The following is a 25,352-nucleotide window of genomic DNA, read 5'->3' as shown; positions in this document are numbered from 1 at the left end:
TCAAATTTCAGACAACTAAGATCTTAAAACTCTACCAAATAGTGAGGGAGTACAGTATTTCTTTCAGAGGAATTTGTGATTGTGTACAGAATGAGGATCATGGTCAATTCAAAATCATCAAAGAGCAAAGGGAATGGATCGTTGATGTGAAGCCTGTTTACCACAAATAAGGGTGATCATGCAGTAGTTTTATTTAACCAAATAAATGTATTCATCATTTCTGATTCATCACTTCTCTGCCTCTGCTGTAAATCTAAATACACTGCTGAATAATGTAATTAGATTACTTCTGAGGAAGCCGGGTTTCAGAATATGAAAACAGAAAGTTGCTGTGTTTTAATTGACATTGTTTGATGGAATTGAGAAGGATGAGGGGGCATCTGATTGAAACTTACAGAATACTGAGAGGCCTGGGTAGAATGGATGCGGAGAAGATGTTTTCACGAGTAGGAGAGACTAGAACTCCGAGTGAAGGACCGATGGTTTAGGACTGAGATGAGAAGTAGTTTTCTCAGCAAGAGGGTGGTGAATCTGTGGAACTCATTGCCACAGAGGGCTGTGGAGGCCAAGTCGTTGAATGCTTTTAAGACAGAGATAGATAGGTTCATGATTAGTAAGGGCATCAAGGGTTAGAGGGAGAAGGAAGGAGAATTAGGGTTGATGGATAGGTTCATGATTAGTAAGGGCATCAAGGGTTAGAGGGAGAAGGAAGGAGAATTGGGGTTGATGGATAGGTTCATGATTAGTAAGGGCATCAAGGGTTAGAGGGAGAAGGAAGGAGAATTGGGGTTGAGAAACATATCAGCCATGATCAAATGGCAGAGCAGACTCACTGGCCTCATTCCGCTCCTATACCTTATGGTATTATGGTACCTTGGACACAAAGCCCTTCAAGTAACTTGTCATAATTGTCTCCCTGATCCTATCTCTCTTAACTCATTCAAATGTTGGCCATTTTTATGGAAATTTTAACCTGTCAAATTGTTCCTGCTATTTTGAGAAATTGAAATAGTATTCCATTGCCATAGCTTTCTTATATTTGACAAACTGGTTGATCAGTTACCCTATAGTACTGGAACTTTCTGGATAGCATGTTTCAATTAAAACAGCACTTCTCTCCAGGGAGAATTATTCTTAAGTCCTTTTGATAAACTAATACATGTGTTTTATTACAGGTTCCTTCATCTCAGGAAGAAACCTGGAATAAAACACTTGTATTTATTGAAGCTAGCATTGCAATATGATCTTAAAAGATCAACAAGCAAATAATTATGTGATAACTACAACAGTGTTGATCACCAGCACATGAGTGTCCCAATCCCATGTTATAACTCACATAACACATCGATCCGTCTCTTTTTTTTTGACCACCTACCTGTAACAAGAATTTTTTAATTACATATATTTAACACCTTTAATGAAGTAAAATTTCCACAGAGCTTCACAGGGATATTTTAAAACAAAATTTGACACAGAAATTGCAAGGAGATGTTAGGACATATGGCAGATAGATTTTAAGGAGTATATTATAGAAGGTAAGGAGAGATTGGTTGCACCAAGGTTTTGCAAGGGTATTTCAGCTATTAGGACCAAGGCAGTTGAACTTGTTCCCACCAGTGATGGAGAGATTAAAATGAGGGATGGTCAAGCAACCAGAATTGAGGAATACCAATATCACAGAGGTGTGACACTGGAAGGCATTTCAGAGATAGGGAGAGGTTTGATCATGGTTTTAAAAGCAAAGATGAGAATTTTTAAACAACTTGGAGCAAATGTGGATCATTGAGCACAGGAGTGTTGGGTGGTAAGGACTTTGTACATGTTACAAAATGGACATAGAAGTCACAGTCAAAATTTGGGTGACTTCAAGTTCACAGAGGGTAAACTAGGGTGTACGGCCAGAAGTGCATTGGAATATCTGAGTTTAGAGGCGAGAAAAGTGCAAAGGTGAGGGTTTCAGTAAGTGATGAACTGAGACAAGTGAAAATTTAGACAATGTGATAGAGATGGAGATAGGCTCCCTTAGTGATTTTATGTTGTGTGCTTGAAAGACCATCCCAGGATCAGATAAGGTTGCAAGCAGTCTGGTTCAGCATCAAGCAGTTGCCCAGGCGAGGAATAAGGGTTATTGCATAGGAAACAGAGTTTATGGTGGGAACTGAAGACAATGGCTTTGAAAACAAAGGTCACCAAAGTTAAATGTGGGGGATCAGGAAGAGAAGCCATTGCTGATGACTCTTTGGCTACAACTGCCTCGATATGAATTATTTCAGGCATGAGCAGTTTCACCGAGCTGATTGATGTTGATGACACTTTGAAGGAAGATATTGTAGTCAACCCTGTCCAAGGCAATTAGCAGATCAGAAAGGATGAGAGTGGATAGCTAACCTTTGCTGCAGTCAGAGAAGATGTCTTGTGTGACTTTGGTGAGCTGTGTTCATATTTTGGTACAGGGTATTATCCAGACTTGAGGAATTCTAACATGGAGTTCCAGGAGAGCTGACACAGTTTGGGAAATGACAGTGTGTGCTCAGTATTTCACAAGGAACCTAGATATGGGCTGGTGATTTACAGGCCAAGTGGCCTGAGGATAGGTGTTTTGATTACTGATTTAAAAGAGAGCAGTTGAGGAGCACAAATGGCTAGCAATCTCAATCAACATGAAATCAGAACGTCTGCTTCCTGGTCAGTCTTTTAGTGGGAATCAGGTCTCAGAAGCAGAGATAAGCCTCAGGGTCAAGTTGAGTTCAGGCGGGGCATGAGGGGTGATGGGAGAGAAACTAAAGAAAGGCGTAAATTGCCTCATGGAAGGATGGGGAGAAATAAGGAAGTGTCTTGAGGCAAAATTTGACTATGTGGATGAGGGAAAAGATGGCATGAGGCAGAGATAACTGGTCACATAGTTTTGATGTCAGCAATGTGTTCTTAAAGGCTCACTGGATCTTTGCTTTAGTCATGTATCCAAAATCTCTGGATCAAAATAAGTTATTGAATACTTAGGTTCGAAATGCTTTTGTTGAGATTGAGAGTTGATAACAATCCAGAGAAGGAAACAGGCCTCATGATATCTGACTGAACTGGGTAACCAACTGTGTTTCCTTTTGCCTAATCAGATTAAATATTTGTGAAATCGCACCAAAAGAAGTGAGGGGGCAGTATACGTTCAAACAGATAAGTTTAATGCCAAATCAAGTTCACAATGAGAAATAAAGATTGGATTAAGAATGAGAGAGAAGTAATCAGAAAAGAAAAATATAAAAAATTTCATTTTTAAATCTTTAACACTAATCAAAACCTGAAGGAATGAGACCCCATACTTGTCTTTTTTTTTCATTATTAGAGAGGTTGCTTAACAGCAATGAATAACATTACATAATTCAGAGGTTGTTCGGATTGAAATGGCTAAGATAGCTTTCTATGGCGAGTTTAGGTCATATCTACTGTGCAAGTGCAAGAAATTAATATCATTCAGAGCATTTCAATGGTGAAGCAGACAATGCGGAAAGCAGACACTAAGAGCAAATCAAATGCATACCTTTATAATTTTCTACTCTTTAATCATAAGGGACATAAAGTCATGAAAATCATGAAATCAGTAAATCATAAAATTGTGAATTCTCAGTATGTGCTTCCAACATTGTGGCTTTGTGCAGAGAATGGAACTTTAATTTTAAAAAACCCTGCAGACTAAATAGAACTGACCTTCAATTCTGCAAGTGCAAAATATCTCCTCGACAGAAGAATATGTATTTTATTTTTAAATCAGTCCCTAAAAGCATTGCTGGAGAATTGGTCAACATAGGCTTTAATGAGAGCACAAAAAATGCAAGATTGCCTGACTGGAGTTGGTAATCATGTCAAATGAGTGAAATGTATTGCACTTGAAATTAATGTAATTCCAAAAATCCTTGTCCTGATGAACAGAATTGAAAATCAAGTACATTTCATTGTGTTTTTTTTTAAAGAGGCTGAGGAAAAGCAAACCATGTTCAGAAGCAGGTGCAGTGGTTTCAACAACCATTCTGCATGATTACACTATGGTTCAGGTACTTATCATCAACCTGCTGGGTTTTCTGAACAGCAAAAAAAAATACTGCTTCTATAAATTGAAAAACAGAAGTCTTCAAACTGAGGCCCATCTGCCCTCTTTGAATGCAAATGATCTCACAGCAAGTTTTCATTTTCCAAACACGTGCTGGCCAATACTTGATTTTCAACCAGAATTGCTTAAACAGATTATCCACTCCTTGTCACATTTCTGTTTGTGTTTCCCTTGCTGGGTAGAAATTAACTTGTGTTTCCTGCATGACATCATTTAAATGGTCATTGGATAGGCATATGGACGAGAATGGAATAGTGTAGGTTAAATGGGCTTCAGATTGGTTCCACAGGTTAGTGCAACACCGAGGGCCGAAAGGCCTGTATTGCGCTGTAATGTTCTATGTTCTACAACAGAGACTGCACTTTAAAAGTAATTAATTAACTGTGAAATCTTTTGGACATGTGAGTTTTCGAAGAAGTCACATGTAGGTGGTAAACAAATTATCAAGATATATGGAAAAGAGATGGTGTTACTTATGTAATTTTCTGTGCAGTACTCCGCCTCAATGTTGCTACCCCAATGCATGTACAATCAAAAGAATAGTTGTACAAAGAAGCCTAGGTACTCCATACTTCTAATTGCAGGCAAATTAAGTAATCAGGAAAAGCTCTGGCTTCAGAAATGATTCTGGATTAGGGCTGATGTATTCGGTAATGTGTAGGTAGCTCAGTTGGCTGGATAGCTGGTTTGCAGTACAGACTGATGGCAACAGCATGGGTTTAATTCCCCCAGTGGCTGAGGTTATCATGAAGGACACTCCTCAGCGTTTTTCCCTCACCTGAGGTATGGTGACACTCTGCTTAAACCAGCACCATCGTCTCTCATTGATGAGAGAGCAGCCTGATATCCTCTCAGACTATGGCAAATTTACCTTTACCTTAGGATGCTAGTTGGGGTGGAGAAATAAGATTAGCGCTGTAGGACATAAAAACCTGCATTGACTGAAAGTGGAAGTCATCTGCCAAAATGGATTGGTATCAAAACACAAAGGGATCATTGTAAAAATGTCTCTGGAATCTACAGAAAGGCAGTAATGAGACTGCTGGATGAAATCAGGAAGAGGGGGGTGGCCCAACCTGATGGCAATGTCCAATGGAGTGCTGCCTGAAGCAGCGGACAGAGGCATATAGGCAGTGACTAACTCTGACACCCCATGCACAGTGAAAAGTAAAACCTCATCAGTTGGGATATGCTTCAGGACATCGTGAGTTTTGAAATATGGTGTATAAATGCAAGTCCTTCCTTTCTGTATTAATTTATGGGGATGCCGAAGCAGATGTGGCAATTATCTTTGATGCAGTTCTAACAGTCTGGTACCTAGTTCCTCAGCACTTCCATGTAGAAAGAGAGAGAGAAAGAGAGAGAGACAACGATAGACATCGTGCCCTTTCAGAGGGGATGAAACAGAAGTTAAAGTAGCTCCTCAACTTTAGGTTTACAAAGAGTTATGATAAAGTAACTAAAAGCAGCATAAATATATTGTCATTTTAAGGATTTCAGTGTAAGTCAGTTAAATTCTTTCCTGTTTTATTTGTGGTGTCTAACAGTTTGAACATTCTTATTTGAACATGATCAAAGTTAAGCAGTAATCAAGATGGACTCCACCATGCATCATTGCCAATCCATTTGTGTTTGCACAGTAGAATGAGGCAGCATTTCCACCAGAAATGTCATGGTCAAACAGGAAAGGGAAAGTCACTGCGATGAATCGCTATTTCATGTCTGACAGCTGTCCACACAGTTTGAGTCACAAAACCAGTGTCGGCAGCAGCTTTAGGCCCCATTCTCTCCCATGTTGCAGTTGAGTGTACTGTAATGCACAGCTCCTGAAACTTCAGCTAAACTCTTTGGATGCACTGGAATCTTTATGCCAGCATATAGATTTCTAGAATTGCCAGTACCTTACTGGCTGGGTAGTGAGAATACAATACTAAAAAATCCATTCAACCAATAATCAGGTGCCAAACATCTCTGGACATGTCACAGATATCAACAATTCCACCCTTAACTGTGAAAGGATTACCAATTACTTAACAGTACATGATTAAAATGCATTTCATTTTACTTGTGAGCTCCTTTCAACACTGAATTAATTGATTACTAAGCATTCATAAATGTGAGTTAATTTAGATAATGAAAGCATTCACATGTCTGGGATGTGTTTGTAATTTAAACGCATGCAAAGTGTAGATGACAATTAACTGGCTCAAGCATATGCAAAGAGAAACAGAAATCAGTAATTCACTACTGACCAGATGATGCTGAATTTCTGAATATTACTAAGTGGGAATCTTAACAACCTACACACAACTTACAAAACATCTAATTTCAGTTTTGTTGCCTTGACATTGTAATTGCACTGCTAGGATATTGAAAACAAGTGAATACTAAATAAAACTAATGATGTCGAGAGCTGGTTTGTAGGTAATGCCACCAAATTTCTATTAGCGTTCCATTCCTCTGGGGTCATCCTGAAAGAAATGTACAAATGTACCTGCAATACCATTGAAACTATAAACTGACATTCAAACAGTATCAAAACGACCTCTTTCAGAAACCACATATGAGCTGTCTGTAATTAGATACATATTACTTTACGAGCTGCTGCTAAAATGCAAATTTCTGGAAATCAGCCAAACCATAATCCTGACCATTATATTGTTGTGACATGGTCTACTGCAGTCAGTACTGGCATGCTTACAGGGATGGTAATAGGCTTCCAAAAGCTTAGTTATCCTCAAATGTCAGCCAGTCCAATAATTACTATTCACTTTGCACTGCAGACCCAATTTTAGAAGCGGTTGTATATATTTATAGCAGTAATGGAGTACATTTGCCCTCTTAACACAAAAATTGTCCATTTAATATTGAGAGTAATGTGCAGTATGTTTTGCAGCTTATATAAAGCTACACTTAGTTTGCCAATATGCTCGAGTTATAGAGCTGCTCTTGGGTTGCTCAGTAAAAATCATTTAACTTCAACAACTGATCAGCAACAGATCAGGTCTCTGATAAAATATTGCTTCACAGACTGTAGGATGACAAGCAAAAATGGATATATTAAAGGATATATTTTTGGCCATGACATTTTGTTGCCTCTTCGGAGAAAGATCTTTAATGCAAAGAGATGTGTTATTTGTACTACAGTTGTTTTTTCCAGAAATAAGTTGCAGAATCTGTCATGAGAAATAGTAGAAAACTAGAACATCAATCTGATGGGTTCAGTGGAGAAAAATGGTATTAAAATATTTAGTTTTTCAAAATAGCTTCATGGCAATTGATAAACACAAAGTTAGCGAAACCAATTTTCTGTAAGAATGGTACAGTTCCTGTTTATAACCTCAAGTTATTTTCTATACAGTCAGTTCTTCTATCACGCAATGGTTGCATTATAGAAAAATCACGCTTTAAAAACAGTGCTTAAAGTGTTGGCGATACAAATGCCTTACAGTCTACACAGTTTAAAAGTTTGCACTGTGGAAACAGTATCCCCAGTTCGTCAATCACATTGCAGCGAATTTGCATCGACAAAATACATGTTATAACAGAACCCCCTACATTCCTTCAATGTGTTAATGGCATTACAAAAGCTCAATGTGAGAAACAGCAGAACAGGAGGAGTAAAGGTTTCAGATAACATATAGCTTTGTTGAATTTACAGTAGTTCAAAAGTAAAGAGGATGGATATCTAAAACAAAAACAAATAGCTGGGGAAACTCAGCAGGTCTGCTTGCATCTGTGCAGAGAAAGCAGAAAGCAGTGTCAATGTTTCAGGACCAGTGACCCTTCTTCAGAAATGAACCCTAACCCTTATCACTATTGCTTTCTCTCCACAGGTGCTGATAGACCTGCTGAGTTTCTCCAGCTATTTCTGTTCTTGATTCAGATTTCCAGAATGCATGTTCTTTGTTTTTATTAGGAGGGATAGCTAATTGTGCAAGAGTTGGAGATCAGAACTTCCAATGTATGACAGAAGCCAAGATATGCAGTTTTCTCAAAAGATAAGAGGACAGCTGGCAACTTATTTTAATTGAAATGAAAATTGACATTATGTCATTTCTATTTAGATTAATATTTTAAAAGATAATGCATAAGTATGGGAATAATTTAGATACTTTTTCAAATTATGTAGTCGACTATATTTTGGTTAACAAAGAAGTATACTGAAATAATTTTACTCAGAGGTTCTGATGAAATTCAAAAATGTTCAGAATAGAACTTGAGGATCGCTAAAAAAGAAAGACATGTTGCTGAAGCTTTTTGTCTTATATCCATCAGCACTCATGCGAGAATGCCAAATTTCACAAGGAACAACAATCTATTCTGCATTAAATAAGGGTACGGATTGGTGGTAAGGCCCCAACCAATCAGAGCTGACTTGCCCATGTCGAATGGACCAGGGAACTATTGTCCCTCAATCTTTTGTTTAATTCTAAAAAGATGCAAAATGTGGGCATATTCTTCCTCCTGCAGAGGACAGGTTCTATCGTATGAATATATGTTGTTTCTAGCAAACATAAGAGAATTGCATTGCACACTCGACTCCTGAATGTTAATAAAAAATGCTTGAATAAATATTACTGCCTTTGGAAGCCAGAGATTCAATCTGTAATACTGACAGATTTTTCCCTTGTCAAGCCTAAACCTCAGTCCACCCTGCAACTAATAGGCCCTGCACCACTTGCACACACCAGCTGTCTATCATAGGCAACACCAGCGCCAAGGGACCCAGGTCTAGATGAGTGAGTTTGGGTTGGATCAGGAGAAGTGTAGTGGCATTGGCAAAAGATCAAGAGGATGCTTTTCAGAGACCTGTCATAAGCCTCCCATTCCTGATATTGGCTTCCTGAGTACCAAATAAGGAAGGACTTCCTTATGGGTTGAACCACAATGATTCCCAACTGTCGTTTTCGGAGATCGGCACCTGGTCTAGGGTTGTTAGTCCATGCACTGCTCAATCCCAGCAGTTGCTGCCACTCCTCGAGTCACTCTTGGCCACTGCCTGGCAGAAGCCACAACTTCAGACAAATAACTGAGTTGGTGAACTGCCCCACAACTTGTCAGGCAGCAGACTGGACCCACATCTTTGTGTGAAATACTGGCTAATGTATTATTGTTACAAATGGGTTTTTAATTGGCTAGCAATGAGAAAGTGAGTTATGAAGCAGGATCTTGCTCAGCCATGGTCTCTGCAATGCTAAATCATTTGCAGGGAAGCAGAATGGACAACCATTGCTGGCTTAAGAAGCATATTCCTATTTGAAGTCATTTGCATATTGTAAGGGTTAATGTGTGTTTGTTGTATTCATAAACAGATTTCTGCTATTCCAGAGGGGAAAATTAGTAAAAAATAATAACAAGTGACACTTCGAAATGAAGATACTGGTATTGCTCGCTCTCCATGGAGCCATGGCCATGTACAGCATGGAGACAGATCCTTCAGTCCAATTCATCCATGTCGACCACATATCTGAGATAAATCTAATCTCATTTGCCAGCACTTGGCCCATAGCCCTTTAAACCCTTCCTATTCATATACCCATCCAGATGCCTTTTAAATGTTGTAACTGTACAACATTTTGTACCACTGTACCACTTCTTCTGGCAGCTCATTCCATACACACACCACACTCTGTGTGAAAAAGTTGCCTCTTATGTCCCTTTTAAATCTTTACCTTCTCACCCTAACCCTCTAGTTCTGGACTCCCCTACCCCAGAGAAAGGACCTTGTCTATTTACCATATTCATGCCCATCATGATTTTATAAACCTCTATAAGGCCAACCCTCAGCCTCTGACACTTTTTGAAATAAACAAGACAATTTGGACTCAGCAAGTCAGTCACTAGCTTTGCTGGTTTCTGAATTAATTGTTTGAAATCAAGACTTAGATAATGTTCTACTGTTAGTTATCTTCTGGTTATTTCATTCACTACAAACAACAAGCTGATGAAAGGAGATCAAATTTTCAATTACATCAATGGTGCTTCATCGGCACTCTGACTTCTGTGCACACCTTCCTGACTCTACCTTGGATCCCACAGGGTGGCCACTACTTTGCTTGCTTGAATGCATTGTCTGATCTGAGATGTCACCTTTTTTTTCATAAAACCTTAAGTTATCTCAGGACTATGACTTGAAAGAAGTTCTGGAATTTGCATATTAATCACTCAAAACTTGCATCCCCATTCCAAGTGATTAAAGACTTAACAGCAGTCTAAGTTTGTTTAATACATTGCATCAATTGTATGACACTTTGATCTTTTACTATAAATTCTGTGTTCTGAGATCCTGCCCCACTAGCTGCCTGATGAAGATGTAGCACTCTGAAAGTTCTTACTTCCAAACGTAACTGTTGGATTATAGACGAGTGTTATGTGATTTTTAACCCTGTCCACCCCAATCCAACACCAACACCTCCTTATCATGGATATTCTTCTGTCCTGTATGCATTTATTAATTTTCACGTGTTCCTGCAAATGCCTTTTCAACTGAGTCCTTTTAAAATCTATGTTGCAAGTAATGTATTAGTTTTTCTGTCTTTTGTTGATAACCAATAGAATTGGAGGGGAAGAAATCATTCTGTTAACTTTTTCACATTGTTTTTATTTGCTTTTGACTCAATTCAACTTTGACATGGTTTCCACTTCCCACCAATCTTCTCCTGAATAATTTTGTCGTACCATTCAAGACTATAGGCCGAGTGCAGGGAAGTGGGTCCAGTATAGATAATGGTATATTTTTGTTGGTACAGACTCAATAAGCCGAATGTACTGTATGATTCTATCAATCTGTAATGGACCATGATGTAAACTCAAGGCCCAAGTACAGACCAAAATGTACCAGAAACAAACCGGTAATTTATGTATGAACAATTTTGTTTGGTCAACTGCTATAAAAATCAATAGTGCAAAAGTTATGCCAATGCAGTTGAAGTTCAATGTCACAATTTAGGATGTTGTGACTATATTTTTCCACAAAAAGTCTTTGGCGCAATTTTAACGTATGATTTAGCCAGAAACCCACCTGCAGCCAGAAAGTACATGTTGGCTTAGCAATTGGCAGATAAGAGATCATTTAAATATGGAGCATGGCAGTTCTTTTACACGGATGCAAAAGAATGATCACTTTCAGGTGCTGTCCGGTCACTTATAAAGATACCTGGAACCTTGATGTTGTCAATCTGTTTTGCTCTCTGTGAATTACGAGCTTTCAAAAGACCAGGACACAGGCCGGAAGGTTACTCAGGCAGCAGTGGGCTGCCTGAGGATTCGGTTGGAAGGGTATTTTGTGCTCCATTCAGGGAGTGCAGGATTGTTCATTTATCAGTCCGCCAGGCATAAATGAATTCTCTAAAAGTGCTGTGGGTGAAGTGGAAATTCCTGGTGATTAGATCAGTTAATTTTGTCTTTGATAGGATAAGGTAGCTTACAGATTGAATCAAGCAGTGCATCACCTTGCATTAATTCAGTTCACCTTTGGAAAGATTGAAGAATTACATGTGCTTAAGACATACGCATCCAGTCGAGATCACAAAGGGATTTCGTCAATACATAGAAACATCAAATATAGGAGCAGGAGCCGACCATTTGACCCCCAAGTCTAATCTGCCATTGAATATCCACCCTCCCCTCCAAATCTTTTAACTCCTTTTAGCTGCAAGAGCTAAATCTACCTCCTCCTTGAAAACACACAATGGTTTGGCCTCAACCACTTTCTATGGTAATGAATTCCACAGACTCTCCACTCTCTGGCTGAAGACATTTTTCCTCACCTCAGTCCTAAAACAATGGGTTCTAGACTCCCCCACCATCGGGAACATTCTTTCTGCATCTAACCTGTCTAGTCGTGTTCAAATTTTATTGGCTTCTGTGAAATCCCTCTTCATTCTTCTAAACTCCAGTGATATAATCATAACGATGCAATTTGTCCGCATACATCAGTCTTGCCATTCCAGGAATTAATTTGGTAAACTTTTGCTGCACTCCCTCTATGGTGAAAAATCCTTCCACAGGATCCTTCCTCAAGAGACTACACACAGTATTCCAGGTGTGGTCTCACCAATGCCCTGTATAATTGCAGCAAGACAATTGTCCCTGTACTGGAATCTTCTTGCTATGAAGGCCAACATACAAGTCACATTCTTTACTGCCTGCTGCATCTGCATGCTTACTTTCAGTGACTGGTGCATGAGGATATCCAGGTCTCATTAAACATCCCCCCTTTCTCAGTTTATAGTCATTTAAATAATAATCTGCCTTCCTATTTTTTGCTCGCAAAGTGGATAACCTCTCATGTACCCATATTATACTGCATCTGCCGTGCAGTTGCCCACTCGCTCAGCCTATTCGGATCACACTGTAACATTTCTCTATCCCCCTCACAGCTTACCCTTCCACCCAGCTTTGTGTCATCTGAAAATTTTGAGATACTCCATTTTGTTCCCTCATCTAAGTCATTAACATAGATGTGAATAGCTATGGTTCCACTACCAATCCCTGTGCTACCTCACTGGTCACTGTCTGCCATTCGGAAGAATGATTGTTCCTACTGTTGTTTCCTGTCTACTAACGAATTTTCCATCTATCTCAATTCATTACTCCAAAAACCATGTATTTTAACTTTACACATTAATGTCTTCTGGGGGACTTTGTCAAAAGCCTTCAGAAAGTCCAAAAAAACCACATCCACTGGCTCCCCCAATCAACTCTACTGGTTACATCCTTGAGGAATTCCCATACACTTGTCACACACGATATCCCTTTTGTAAACCCATGCCATCTGTGTTTGATTTGCCCACTGTTTTCTAAGTACTCTGCATTAAAATCATTGATAATAGGCTCTAGCATCTTCCTCACTACCGTTGTCAGACGGTGTATAATCCCCTGTTTTCTCTCTACTCCCTTTTTACATAGTGAGGTTCCATTAGCTACCCTGTAATCTGCAGGAACTGTTTCAGAGTCTAAAGGATCTTGAAAGAGGAACACCAATACATCCACTATTTCTAGGGTTACTTTCTTAAGTACTCTGGGATATAGACTATCAGAGCCTAGGGAAATTTCTGCCTTCAATCCCATCAATTTCTCCAACACTTTATCTCTATTAACATAGGTTTGCTTCAGTTGTTTCTTCTCACTAAAGCCTATGTTCCTTCTCATTTCTGGTATGCTATTTGTGTCCTTTTTGAAGACAGGAGTGAAGTTTGAATTTAGTTTGTCAGCCATTTCTTTATTACCCATTATAAATTCACCCAATTCTGCCTGGAAGAAAGGGACCTACATTAGTTTTCAGCAGTCTTTTTCTACTTGCATATCTGTACAAACCTATGCAGTCAGTTCTTATGTTCCCCACAAGTTTACTCTCATTTCTATTTTCTCCTTCTTAATCAATCCCTTCTAAACTGTTCATAATCCTCAAGTCTTTTGTTTTTTTCTTCTTGCCAGTTTTTTGCCCCCATTTTACATCTAATACTATCTCTAACTTCCCTGTAAGCTGTGGTTTGACCGCTGTTCTCTTTGCACATTTGTGCCAGGCAGGGATAAACCAGTCTTGTAGTTGACCCATTCGCTCTTTGAATGTTTGCCGTTGCCTATCCACCGTCAATCCTTTCAGTAACATTTCCCAATCCATCATAGCCAACTCATACCTCATGCCATTGTAGTTTCCCTTCTTAAGATTCCAGAGCTTAGTCTCCTAGTCAACTACCTCACTCTCCACCTTGATGAAGAATTGTGTCAAGTTGTGGTCTCTCATCCCCCAAGGAATCTCTCACAGCTGCGTTACCAATTATTCCTTTCTCATTGCATTATACCGAGCCTAAGATCGCCTGTTCTCTCATTGTATCCTCAAATAAATTGGTCCAGAGCACCATCCTGTATGCACTGTCGGAATCCCTCCTCTCTGGTACTGTGATGAATTTGATTCGCCCAATCGATACGCAGATTAAAGTTAATTCCAAATATTCCTTACTGCATGGACCTCTGATTTCCTGTTTAATTCTATTCCCAACATCCCCACTTTGGTGGTCTAATACCACACCCACTAATGTTTTTGGCGCCTTGGTATTTCTCAGTTCTACCCACACAGATTCTACATCGTCTAAGCGAACATTGTTTCTCCATATTGTATTCATATCCCTTTAACCAGTAATGCAACTCCACCGCCTTGTCTTTTTCTGTCCGTCTGATCTGCCATCATAACAGTTAGTTTCAAATTCTGGAAGGCGAAAATCAACAGCTGTTGTGAGCTAGCAGTTCAAAGGTCATCAAGAGCATCCCCACATGAGCTGAGGAGGGCACAAGTCTGAATTTCTCATGGGCCATAGCAGCCCTGAGTTATATTGCTGTGCCTCTGACCAACAGTAAATGCAAGCTTTCCAAAGAAAACTCGCAGTATCCCTCATCTTGGAATCGCGTTCAACAATTCTTATTACTTGTGACTGGATTAAGTATGCAGCATACAAAAGCAGGGTTTTGTGTTCTTCATGCCTACAGGTATCAGAATACGTGGCCAATTGTGTGTAGAATACCTGTGGTGTTTATTAGACTGACCTCACATAAAGAGCCTGATGTAGCTTTGTGGTTAGGCCGTGTGGCCTTTTTTTCCACCATTGCAGACACATTCAGTAGAAGTACAACTCAAAATGTTTTTTTTTCATTTCCTTGTTGGTTTCGAGAAGTAATTCTATGAGAGAAGCATAGCCTGTTAAATGTAGAATACCATTGTTCCTTAAATTAGAACAATCTTGGTTTATATTTCTAGAATATTCCTGAATGGTGGTGGTCTGTATCAATTAGCAAACTGTGTGCCTACTTCTATTCTACAACACAAGAAACGCATATCTGTGACGAGGTAAAACTCCAATACAGGCAACAGCTTTGTGAAATCCGGTGGAACATAAACTGTAAGATCCTCAATTTATATTTTCATACATAGTCTTCTTTTACTTTGATTCCAGACGTTCCAGCAGTCCTTGGGGCAGAAATCCAAAAAAAGAAACAAAGGTACATCGGATTGATTTTATGAATTTCCTTCTGCCTGTTGCTTTCTATTTGAAGTGAAATTTCAGTTAAATGTTCTACGAAATGGTTTAAGCAGTGTTGAAATCTATTTGATTCAGATTATATGTTTATATAAATTGTAATTTTAATCCTATTGTACCAAACTTTGAAGTTTGACAAAATGTAACTTCACAATCTGTGGTAAGCCTCTTGAAGTCTGTCTTGGCCATACTGAAGGTTTCCATTGTGAGACAGCCTAGAAATTGTGGTTATTTCAATGGTTTCTGTTTATTTAATGCGTGCAATAGATAGAAGTGCTGAGAGTATTGCAAAAGGAAACTCTGTTAATATTATATTTATTTAATGGTCGAACATGAATGAATGCATGTGCTGGTGAAAAGGGTTTGCATCTACAGTATGAAATTAAAATTGCTGGCATTTTAATGTGCTGCAGAAGTTGCTTGTTAAAATTTTCAAATTATGTGCAGACAGATATGGGCCGGGATTTTTAAATGGGTCTGGAAGAGTCCGGAGGGCAGATCGGGGTCAGACTGGCCGCCCACAAGGTAGGGGCTGATAGATGATTAAGATTGACCATTGGTAATTGTGAGGCCTGTGAAGCAACCCCCCTACTTCCCTTGCTAACTGGAATCTCCAGTTGGCAACATGCGCAGTCCAGGCAGACATGGTGGGCTCAGGGCAGGGAGGCCCAATGAAATCTCAGAGTGGCCACCCAGCCTGTTCTCAAAATGGTATGGCTGCAGCTCCCAGCCTTACCCATTGAAGGGATTGGCCCCTCCAGGATCAGGACCAAGCAGCCACGGCCTTGTCCCTGCGTCCCCCCTCGCTCCCAGTTCTCATCTAACCAGTGAGGATTTCTGATTTCTGAGGGCTGGAGGGTGTTCCATTAACACTCCAGTGATTGGGAGCCTGCTCCCTGCCATTAATTGGCCTGGCGTTTTAAACAAAACCTGTCGAGCACGTTTGGAACACGCCAAGTGAGATCAGGAGCCAGAGCAGAGGTCATAGTCATGCTCCTGCCCCAGATTTGGGAACTCCCAGCCATCAAGCTGAATTGTACCCTCGGGAATTGGGGCAGGCTGGAGTGGAGGAACGTGGGTATTCCCCATTTGGCTGGCCTACCCCACAGCCAATGCCGTTGATTGAGGAAAGACCCACTGCCCTATCGAGGAGACTGTCAAGCGTCGCCAGTCAGTCAAGCGACCAGCAGCCACCTGGTCGCAGCAGCGCCACTGGGAGCCAGAGGTTACTGCCAGTTCTGCAGCCAGCATCAAAAGCAAAGCAAGCTGAGGTGGAGCCAATAGATTTCAAAGTAAGGTGTCCATCAGAGCAGGCTGGCAAGCCAGGGCAAAAGGTTAGCGAGGTACAGGATGGATGGGGAACGGGCAAGTACAGTTTCCCCGAGGGATTGGCAAAAGGAGCCCATGAAGAAGGTCCAGCCATCAGTCTGCCAACTTTTACTGGGTGGCATGGTATCTCAGCATGGATCATTCCTGCCACAAGTAAAATCCTTACAGCAAGGGGGAAGAGAAATTTAAGCAATCATTAATTAGGTGGGCGACCATCCAACACCATCCTTGTCCCTGCTAAAATTGCATCGACAGCAGGTGGCAGTGCACCAAGAATATTACTTCTGACGTGGTGCCCAATTTTATTACACCACCCCCATCCCCTCCAGCCCAACTACAATCCCACCCCAGCTTCATATAGCTGCAGGGAGATGCTCTTGCCTCAGTCCATTCTGAGAGAATCACTTATACTGATGTCTCTTTCCATTCCCATTATGGGAGCTCTGGTGTTTCCCAAGGATCTATCCTCAGCCCCCTTCCAGTTGACTCAGCTTCTACATGTGTGGTGACACACAAATCCACAGCACCACCACCACCTCTCCTGAGCTCTCTACTATCTATCAATGGTCACTCTGCTTGCCTGGTATTGAATACTGGATGAGTAGACATTGCCTCCAGTTAAATATTGGGAAAACAAAGCCATTGTCTTTGGCCCCAGACACAAAATCTGTTCCCTGACAACCATTTCCATCCCTGTCCCTGACAATCCATTAAATCTGAGTCTGCCTTGGTGTGTGTGTGTTTCACTCTCAACTGAGTTTCTGACCATGTATACACTCCATCACCAAAGCTAACTCCAAAGCCTGGACTGTCTTAGCTGATGGGATGCTGAAATGTTCCTTCATGCTGTAGTTACCTGTAGACCTGAATCTTCCTATGGTCTAGATTGGCATCCTGGCGTACCTGCCATTGTCCAACATTTTAAGACCATGCAGGTGGATTGAGGCCCTCAAATGCTAATTACCTACACAGTTAAGGATCACAATAGTCCTAAGGGTGGTCAGGAAGAGGGTGAGCTGAGTGCCTGAAATAATTAATGTCCCCTCTCCACCAGAAACACAACCAGTGAGGAGCTATAAAGTTGAGCCTGAAATTGCCATTCCTTTCTTGTCACTGGATCAAAATCCTGGAGCTCACTTCCTAACCGTATTGTGGGTGTTACTATGCCTCAAGGGCTGCAAGCAAGCAGCGCCCCAACACCTTCTCAGGGTCATTTAGGGTCAAGCAAGAAAGTCTGGCCAAGCCAGCGATGCTCACATCCCATGCAATACTTCAGCCTTTAAAAAAATTGCAACAATGTATTATTTTACAGTTGAAATTAATTCTGCTGGTTGTCTATGAATAAGATGCTTACCTTATAATATCCTGAAAGTGAGTTTGTGTATGCATTGGTGTGTGGAGTAATAGCCCATTGTGAGTTTTGTGCTTTATTCTAAATATCCAAACACTAATGTCAGTTTACTTATTTTATGAAAACCATCATTACTGGTTAGACAGACGTGTACTTTCACAGAAAGGACATACAACTTTTCTGCCTTCCCCAGCCCCCTCCCCAAATGGGAAGGAACCTTGAAGACCAGCATCACATTCAAAGAAACAAAGGAGTGAACTTGCATTTTTATGGACTCAGGAAAGTCCAAAGCGTTCCGCAGTCACTGAAGTGCTTCTGACATCGAGTCATACTTGTCATGTAGGATACCCAAGAGTTAAGTTGCATGTAGCATGGCTTCACAACCAGTTCCTTTTAAACTCATGTAACAATCTGAAGGTTTCCACACTGGTCCTACGCAAGTTCACTCTTTCAAGTTTTAACAGAACAAAAAATGTAAAAACCCAACACATAGATAAATTGCCCTTTGCACAATTGAAAAGAAATTGCAAACAATGTAACCCTATGTTTGCTCATGTTTAAGATAAATGTTGGCCACAGCACCATGAGAACTCCCTTCAACTTCTTGAAAAATTGCCAGGAGATAATTTGTCTCTGCCTGAGAAGGAAATTAAGTCTGAAAGTCTTATCTGAAAGGTGGCACCACAACAAGTTCAGCAGTTCTTCAGTACTGGCTGGGTTCAGCCTAGCTTGTATCTCTGATCTCTGGACTCCCAGGCAACTGACTCAGTGGGGAATGCTATCATCGGGCAGACCCTTACAGAGGGGAAGTATTACACTTGTGGTGCAGTGATAAATTATGTTTATATGAATCATCAAAGACTACTAAAAAAAAGAACAAAAAAAGACACACTGGAGAAAACATTAATTTTAGAAGACTTGCAAATAGCTGGGAATTTGAGTGCTTTACCTTCTCTTGTCTGTGCTGATTTTAGGTGCTGTGACAGCAATGAGCAGGAGAAGAATTTCTTGTAAGGACCTTGGTCGTGGAGACTGTGAAGGCTGGTTATGGAAGAAAAAGGATGCCAAGAGCTACTTTTCACAAAAATGGAAGAAGTATTGGGTTGTACTGAAGGATGTTTCTCTGTACTGGTACATGAATGAAGAAGTAAGATCTAATTTGAACCTGCTTTCTATGAATATATGTGTGTCATATTTATGAGATTGGGCCTCTTTAAACAGGAGTAAATGAGGTTTGTTTTAATGGGAAAAAGCTTATTTTTATACATCATGGCCTCAGCCCCAAAATATTTTACAAGTAAAATACTTTGAGAATTGAACAAAACACTAAAATTCTGAGTGATGTAAACTGTTAAGGAAGCTAGGTATTTATGGGTGGATTTTGCATCAAGAGAGAATATTAGTCCACATGTACAGCTACGTTTACACAACTGCAGACAATTTTTTAAAAGAGAGATGAAGTTAATGTTTAATTGATTTGAGGTCTTTTGCTGATTTTCTTCAAATGCTCTCTTTTTCTAAATTGCCGGGCAATAAAATAGTTTACTGAACTGAATGTCAAAGCTTGGCATGAGTTTCCCACATGGATAAGATCGTGACTGAATCAGCAGGAGAGGTGGTGTGTAGGAGTACAAAGCCTTTGCTAAAAGGAGGAGTAGAAGAAAGTGAAAGCAGGGCTTGAACCTTTCCAATGCATTCGTAACCTAATGTATTGCCAAATCATAGAATAACTTTGACAAGTACTTTTGAGCTGATCACTCTATCACAGTCAGGTACATGCATCTTACAGAGAACGAATATAGAGAAGGAAATACATGAGCGAGAAGAAACCATGTGAAATGAAGACAAGCAGTGAATTGCATTCTTTAAAAGTAATCAGTTGGGAGGAACCATATGAATTATATTTATTTTGTAATGAAACTTGTGCTTGCAAAACAAACTTGCATTTGCTTGCTTTTGGTAATTCTGAGTATTTGTAATATTCTCTAAAACAAATTTTATAAATCTAAAAGTAATGATGGACTGATATTTTAGCATCTCCAGTGCACTTCCCATACAACCTATCTTGCCAATGTTACTGCGATTGGTTGGATAGGTTGCTACAGCTAAACCATATAACAAATAGTAGTGAGAGTTTTTGTGTGTTTTAAGTAATCTACCACATAATAAGATTTTTAATAATCTTCATTTCAACAAAAATTACATTTAAATTTAAATTGTTGCACTTTGAATCCTTAAAAGTGCATAAATACCAATGCAACCTAATGAATAATATGAAAGCTAAGATCCTCAAGATGGGAATTGTGAGTTAATCATTTCCTGAGGTCGCAGTCCCACTTCCAACCCAGCAGTGTCCCCCCGCAATGTTGGAGCAGGATAGCCTAGAGTCACTATATCCTGAGGCCCAAGGTGGGAACAGATTTGGGAGATTGTGAGTCAGACAGTTTAGACTCAGATGCTGGTGCACATCTGTACATGAGTGTTAAGCATCCTATCCCTCACCCTAATCCACCCCTCACCCTAATCCACCCTCCTTAAATTTTACGCCCCCTCATAAACCCGGAGACCACTATTGCATCTTGAGATCCACATGCCCACTGCATATTCCCTCTCCATATCAGCTATGCATCCTCTGTACTTCTCTGCTGTCTTCATAACTCTGCCACACACTGCATGAACTGTGAGCAGAACTAATAGGGGCAACACTCATGTTTTTTTTAACCTCATTTCTCTCATTATGGCAAAACATGAATACATTTGATATGGTTATCATCTGTGACAAATTTAGCTGGGATTAAATGTTGCAAAATCTGGAACTTAATTAGAAAAACTCTAAATGCTAGCAATTGGAGACAGGATGTGTTGGATGTATGCAGTAGGCTATTAGATATCGATGTTAAGATTGGCAATTTTTTTTACCATTTGACTAAAAAGAAGTAAGTTTTACTCAGGATCAGTTATTCTGCTAAAATTAGCAAACTGAGGAAATAATTTCCTAGGAGCATTTATATAAATAATTGAATGATGGGACCGAAGGCATGGTTTCTAAAATTACTGAAGACACCAAGATGGGTAGGAATGTTAGTTATGAAGAAGGCATAAGGAGACCACAAAAGATAGGTTAAGTGAGGGGGTGCAAAGATCAGGCAAATGGAGTACTCTGTGCAAGCATATGGAATCGTCTGTCTTAGCAGAAAGAACAGAAAGAGGCATATTATCTAATAATGAGTAATTGCTAAGCTCTATGATGCAAAGGGATCTTGGTATTCTAGTGCATGAATTGCAAAGAGTAAGCCTGCAGATATAGCAAATAATTAAGAAGCGAATAGAATTGTGTTATTTATTGCAAGGTGACTTGAATACATAACAATACATCATGTATAAGGGAAGATCATGTTTCAGTTATACAAAGCATTAGTGAAACCACATCTGAAGTACTGTTTACAATATTGTCTCGTTTAAGGAAGGATATAAATGTATTGGAGGCAGTTCAGAGAATGTTTTCTGAACTAATACCTGGAATCGGGGTGTGGGAGGATAGTCTTGTGAAGCTAGGCTTATATCTGCTGGAATTTAGACAAATGAGAGGCAGCTTAATTGATAGGATCATGAAAGGTCTTGACAGATTGAATACAGAAAGACTATTGCCTCTTATGGGAGAATCGAGAATTAAAGGTCACCTATTTGTGACAGCGGTGTTTTTTTTTTCTCTCTGTCTCTCATAGAAGGCTGTGAACTCCCTCCCTCAAAAGTTGGTTGATGCCCAGTCTTGGAATATTTTTAAGGCATTGGTCGATAGATTCTTACTGAGAAAAGAGATAAAAGGTTATCAGAAGCAAGCAGAAATGTGGAGTAATCGGAGTAGCCATAACCTTTGAAATGGCAAGGCAGCTCAAGGGGCTGAGTGGCTAAATGCATTAATGTATTAAAGCTGTTGAGAGTGCTTAACTTTGAACTTCAAGTTGGTATATTTTCCCTGAAATTCATTCCACATATTCAAACATAGCGCATTGCTTTGGACTCGAGAGAAAAGCAGCATTTTTTTAAAAAAACTTTGCAAATCAAGATGTTTAATAAACCAAATGTTTGAGCAATTGATTCAAAAATGAAAAGCTCAACAACAAAAAATATTTAGCAAGTCTTTTGTTTTGGTTTTCTTCTCAGGATGAGAAAGCTGAAGGATTTATCTGCCTTTCTGAGTTCAAAATTGATCGAGCAAGTGAATGTCGGAAAAAGTAGTAAGTATTATGGCAGCGATGATCAGATGATATCACTCATCCCTGACTTTATCGAAAGGAAATTAATTCAATATGATTTCCTGATCACAAGAAACTAATGTTCATTGGATGTCTGATGTTCATCTTATGCTACAATATTAACAACTGTATACAGAGGAACCTCGATTATCTGAATATCAATTATCCAAATTTCGGATTATCTGAAGAAGATCTCAACGTCCCAATACAAACGTTACATCAAAGAGGTGTTTCCAACTCTGATTGCATCTTTTGTTTACAATGATTAAAAATGAATTTGGCTTACTGAATGGCTGCTGAGAACAGTCCTGGACATCGATGGGAGCCCAGGTACTGTCTCCAAATTACTGACCACCTACTCTGTCTCTCTCTCTCTCTCTCTTTCTCTCCCCCCTCACTTTCCATGGAGTTCTACACAGGCATGTACCCTAAACACCCCCTTCTCCAGGTAATTTCTTCAACATTGTTCTGTACAGGGCAAAGGTGGAACCTGTCAAAACGTTGCAGTAAAAATATGTGTGTGACTGTGTGTGTGTTACTCTGTGTGCGCGCGCTATTTTGAGACTCATCCCACAAAAGCAACAGCAGTCTTGCTGTTGGTGTCCAGTCTGGCTGCCCCAGAGGTGGGCAGTGGTGGGGGTAGGGGTGGACAGCTGATGGGGGCCCAGGGGGGCTGCTGAAGATGGAAGGCGCATGAGGGCAGGGTGGCTGGGTCAGACAAGGGGGCGGGAGGGTGGACGGTGGGTGGGGGCGGATGGGGGGGACGGTGTTGGACGGGGTTGGGGTGGACAGCGGGTGGGGTAGGAGCAGATGAGGGTTGGGGTTGGGGGTAGACAGGGTGGGGTCGGGGGCTCGCGCGCATTATGCTGTTGTCTAGTCTCCTGAACGGGGAGCGGACTTAGCAAGTGCTAACTGTGTCAATCCATTGAACTGATTGTTAGTGTGTGTGTGTGTGTGTGCGCGTGTGTGTGTGTGTGGTGAGGGGGGAGGGTGCATCAGGCGTGTGCGAGGGGAGGCTTCAGCAATGCTGCACAGGTCCCTTACACACAAGTGTGTGTCTGCTCAGAAACAGACCCTGAGACAGAGAGAGAGGCAGCAAGGCTGGCAGAGTGAGGAAAAAGGAAACTTCAGAAAACTCCGAGCCCCAGAGTAGAGGCATTGGATCAATTAACCAAATAATCAGTTATCCGAATGAAATAGTGCCCGCCCATCTTGTTTGGATAATCAAGGTTCCTCTGTACATGCTTCGAGTTCCACAAATGATTAATTGATTAATAATTTAGCTTCAAAAATAAATTACGACGTTCTCTTGTTAAGATTTCCCTCCAGGTTCCTGCCTCTGCTCCCTCCCTCCATCATTGTCTCCCCTCTCTCTCCATGATCCATTGTTCCGATAATGGGGTCAGAAATTTTCAGTACATGTCATTTTTTATTTTCTTCTATGACAGAATCTTAGACATACAGCACAGAAACAGACCCTTTGGTCCAACATAATCCCAAACTAAACTAGTCCCACCTGCCTGCTGCTGGCCCATATCCCTCTAAACCTTTCCTGTTCATGAATATATCAGATTGTCTTTTCAGCATTGTAACTGTGCCCCCATCCACCACTTCTTCAGAAAGTTCATTCCACACATGAACCACCCTTTGTTTGAAAATACCCTCATGTCTTTTTTAAATCTCTCTCCTCTCACATTAAAATTTGTCCCCTAGTTTTGAAATCCCTACGACCGACAAGCCACATGTGCAAACAAGCAAAGAAATCTAAGATTATCCTAAATGAATTTACAAGCCTAAACATAATTGAAAAATATTTCCCTAATGTAAAAATGCTGCTATGTAATTTCCATTGACACAAAAGAAAAATTGCATTCTGCCTTGTTTTTCAATAAGCAAATACAAAAATACTTTGGTTATCTCAAATACTGAACTACCAGATCCTGAAAGTGAGAGTTTGTGAATGCAAACCACAGTTTATTAGTCTCTGTTCTTAGAGCAGCTATCAAATTAGTGCTGTCCAGAGTATCTGATGTGAGGTAAATGTTTGATCCATGTTTGATGAACACAAATAAATGCTGATTTTCTCAGCAAATATGATCACACTGCAAAATTGTGGAGCTCTGCATGAACACAGTCCAATTTAATAAGCCATAAATATGTAATGCTTGATTTTAAACCATCCAAAGTTCCAAATAGATATTGTGAAAATAAGTCTGACATTTGAAAGTACGTTGTCGTGCTGCAGCCTCCTTTTAAGGCAATATAAGGCCAGATCCTTCAGTATTAGGAACGGTGATAAATTGTACTTAAATTGCTCTTGCTCATCAGGATCTCTAGGTAGTTCTGACATGTGCATATGCACTGTAACTTTCCAAGAAGTTTAAACTTCCTAGAGGCAGACATATCTTGCCTGTGCTTCTCTGCAAATATCTCACATTTGTCTCAGTGTTGGAGACTCTGATGAAATAGGCGCAGTTTACCCAACACACACACACACACACCCTGTCACGACCCAACTGACTGGACAACCCCATCTGAATACTCACACTCCCCAACCTGACTCCCCACCCACCCTGATTTAATTATCCATTCCTCCCCCAACTTAATTCCATTCTCTCAACCTGACTAATCCCATTTCGCCTGACCGAAATAATCAGATCCCTACCGAATCAAACCTCCTGTCCCCCTAACCTGGTGATCCACCCCCAACCCACGCGTTACCCAATCCTATCCAACCACTGGCTAACTCGCTCATTGCCCCCACACCATGCATTCACTCATTCACCCGCACATTCCCCCACTAACCCCAGTCAAATACTTGCGAGCTTTTAGAAGCTTGCCAGAGTAAAATGGTTGGTCTCATAAAGAGGGGATATATTCCCAGTCCTGTTCCTCTTCACCACCTGGATTACTGAAGCATCATTATTTTGAATGGAGTTGGAAATCCCGGCTGGATGTGACGTGCAAAATGGTGATTGTCACATGCGGCATTAGCAACACGCGTCTAACTGCAGTTAATCAGAATATCCAGGGCATAACATCTAGTTGGTAATGCACTAAACTTAGATTTTAATATCATTTGAAGTAAAAGACCAGAATAAATTGACATGGTAGTCTTTAAAATACTCAGGCTTCAGCTAATGTTTGTGTTTTGTTTGATGCTGTCAGAAACCTTGATCAGGTTAGTTTGTCAGCTTTGCTCAGACTTATGTTTTGAGCTAGGAGGTCATGGACCCAACCTTCAGAACGTGTTCATACAACCTGTTTTGTAGTGG

The 25,352-nt window shown here is 40.3% G+C and overlaps 1 protein-coding gene across 10 annotated transcripts in view; it reads left to right on the top strand.

The window, feature by feature from the left end:
* Positions 1 to 25,352, top strand: part of cnksr2a (connector enhancer of kinase suppressor of Ras 2a) — a 490,411-nt gene that overhangs the window by 367,073 nt on the left and 97,986 nt on the right. For 8 of the 10 annotated variants that reach the window (XM_087992951.1, XM_087992946.1, XM_043700617.2 and 5 more), the window contains 4 exons: positions 15,058 to 15,103; positions 15,589 to 15,666; positions 18,796 to 18,968; positions 21,986 to 22,059. In XM_087992951.1, coding sequence (XP_087849077.1) covers positions 15,058 to 15,103; positions 15,589 to 15,666; positions 18,796 to 18,968; positions 21,986 to 22,059 — 371 coding nt within the window. The remainder of the gene's footprint in view (positions 1 to 15,057; positions 15,104 to 15,588; positions 15,667 to 18,795; positions 18,969 to 21,985; positions 22,060 to 25,352) is intronic. The other 2 variants (XM_087992950.1, XM_087992949.1) reach the window with 1 other exon arrangement.

Source organism: Chiloscyllium plagiosum, unplaced genomic scaffold (genome assembly GCF_037043375.1).
Source record: "Chiloscyllium plagiosum isolate Xiang-an unplaced genomic scaffold, Cpla_swu_hap1 HiC_scaffold_12, whole genome shotgun sequence".
Lineage (NCBI taxonomy): Eukaryota > Metazoa > Chordata > Chondrichthyes > Orectolobiformes > Hemiscylliidae > Chiloscyllium > Chiloscyllium plagiosum.
This window is presented reverse-complemented; position numbering and strand designations above follow the sequence as displayed.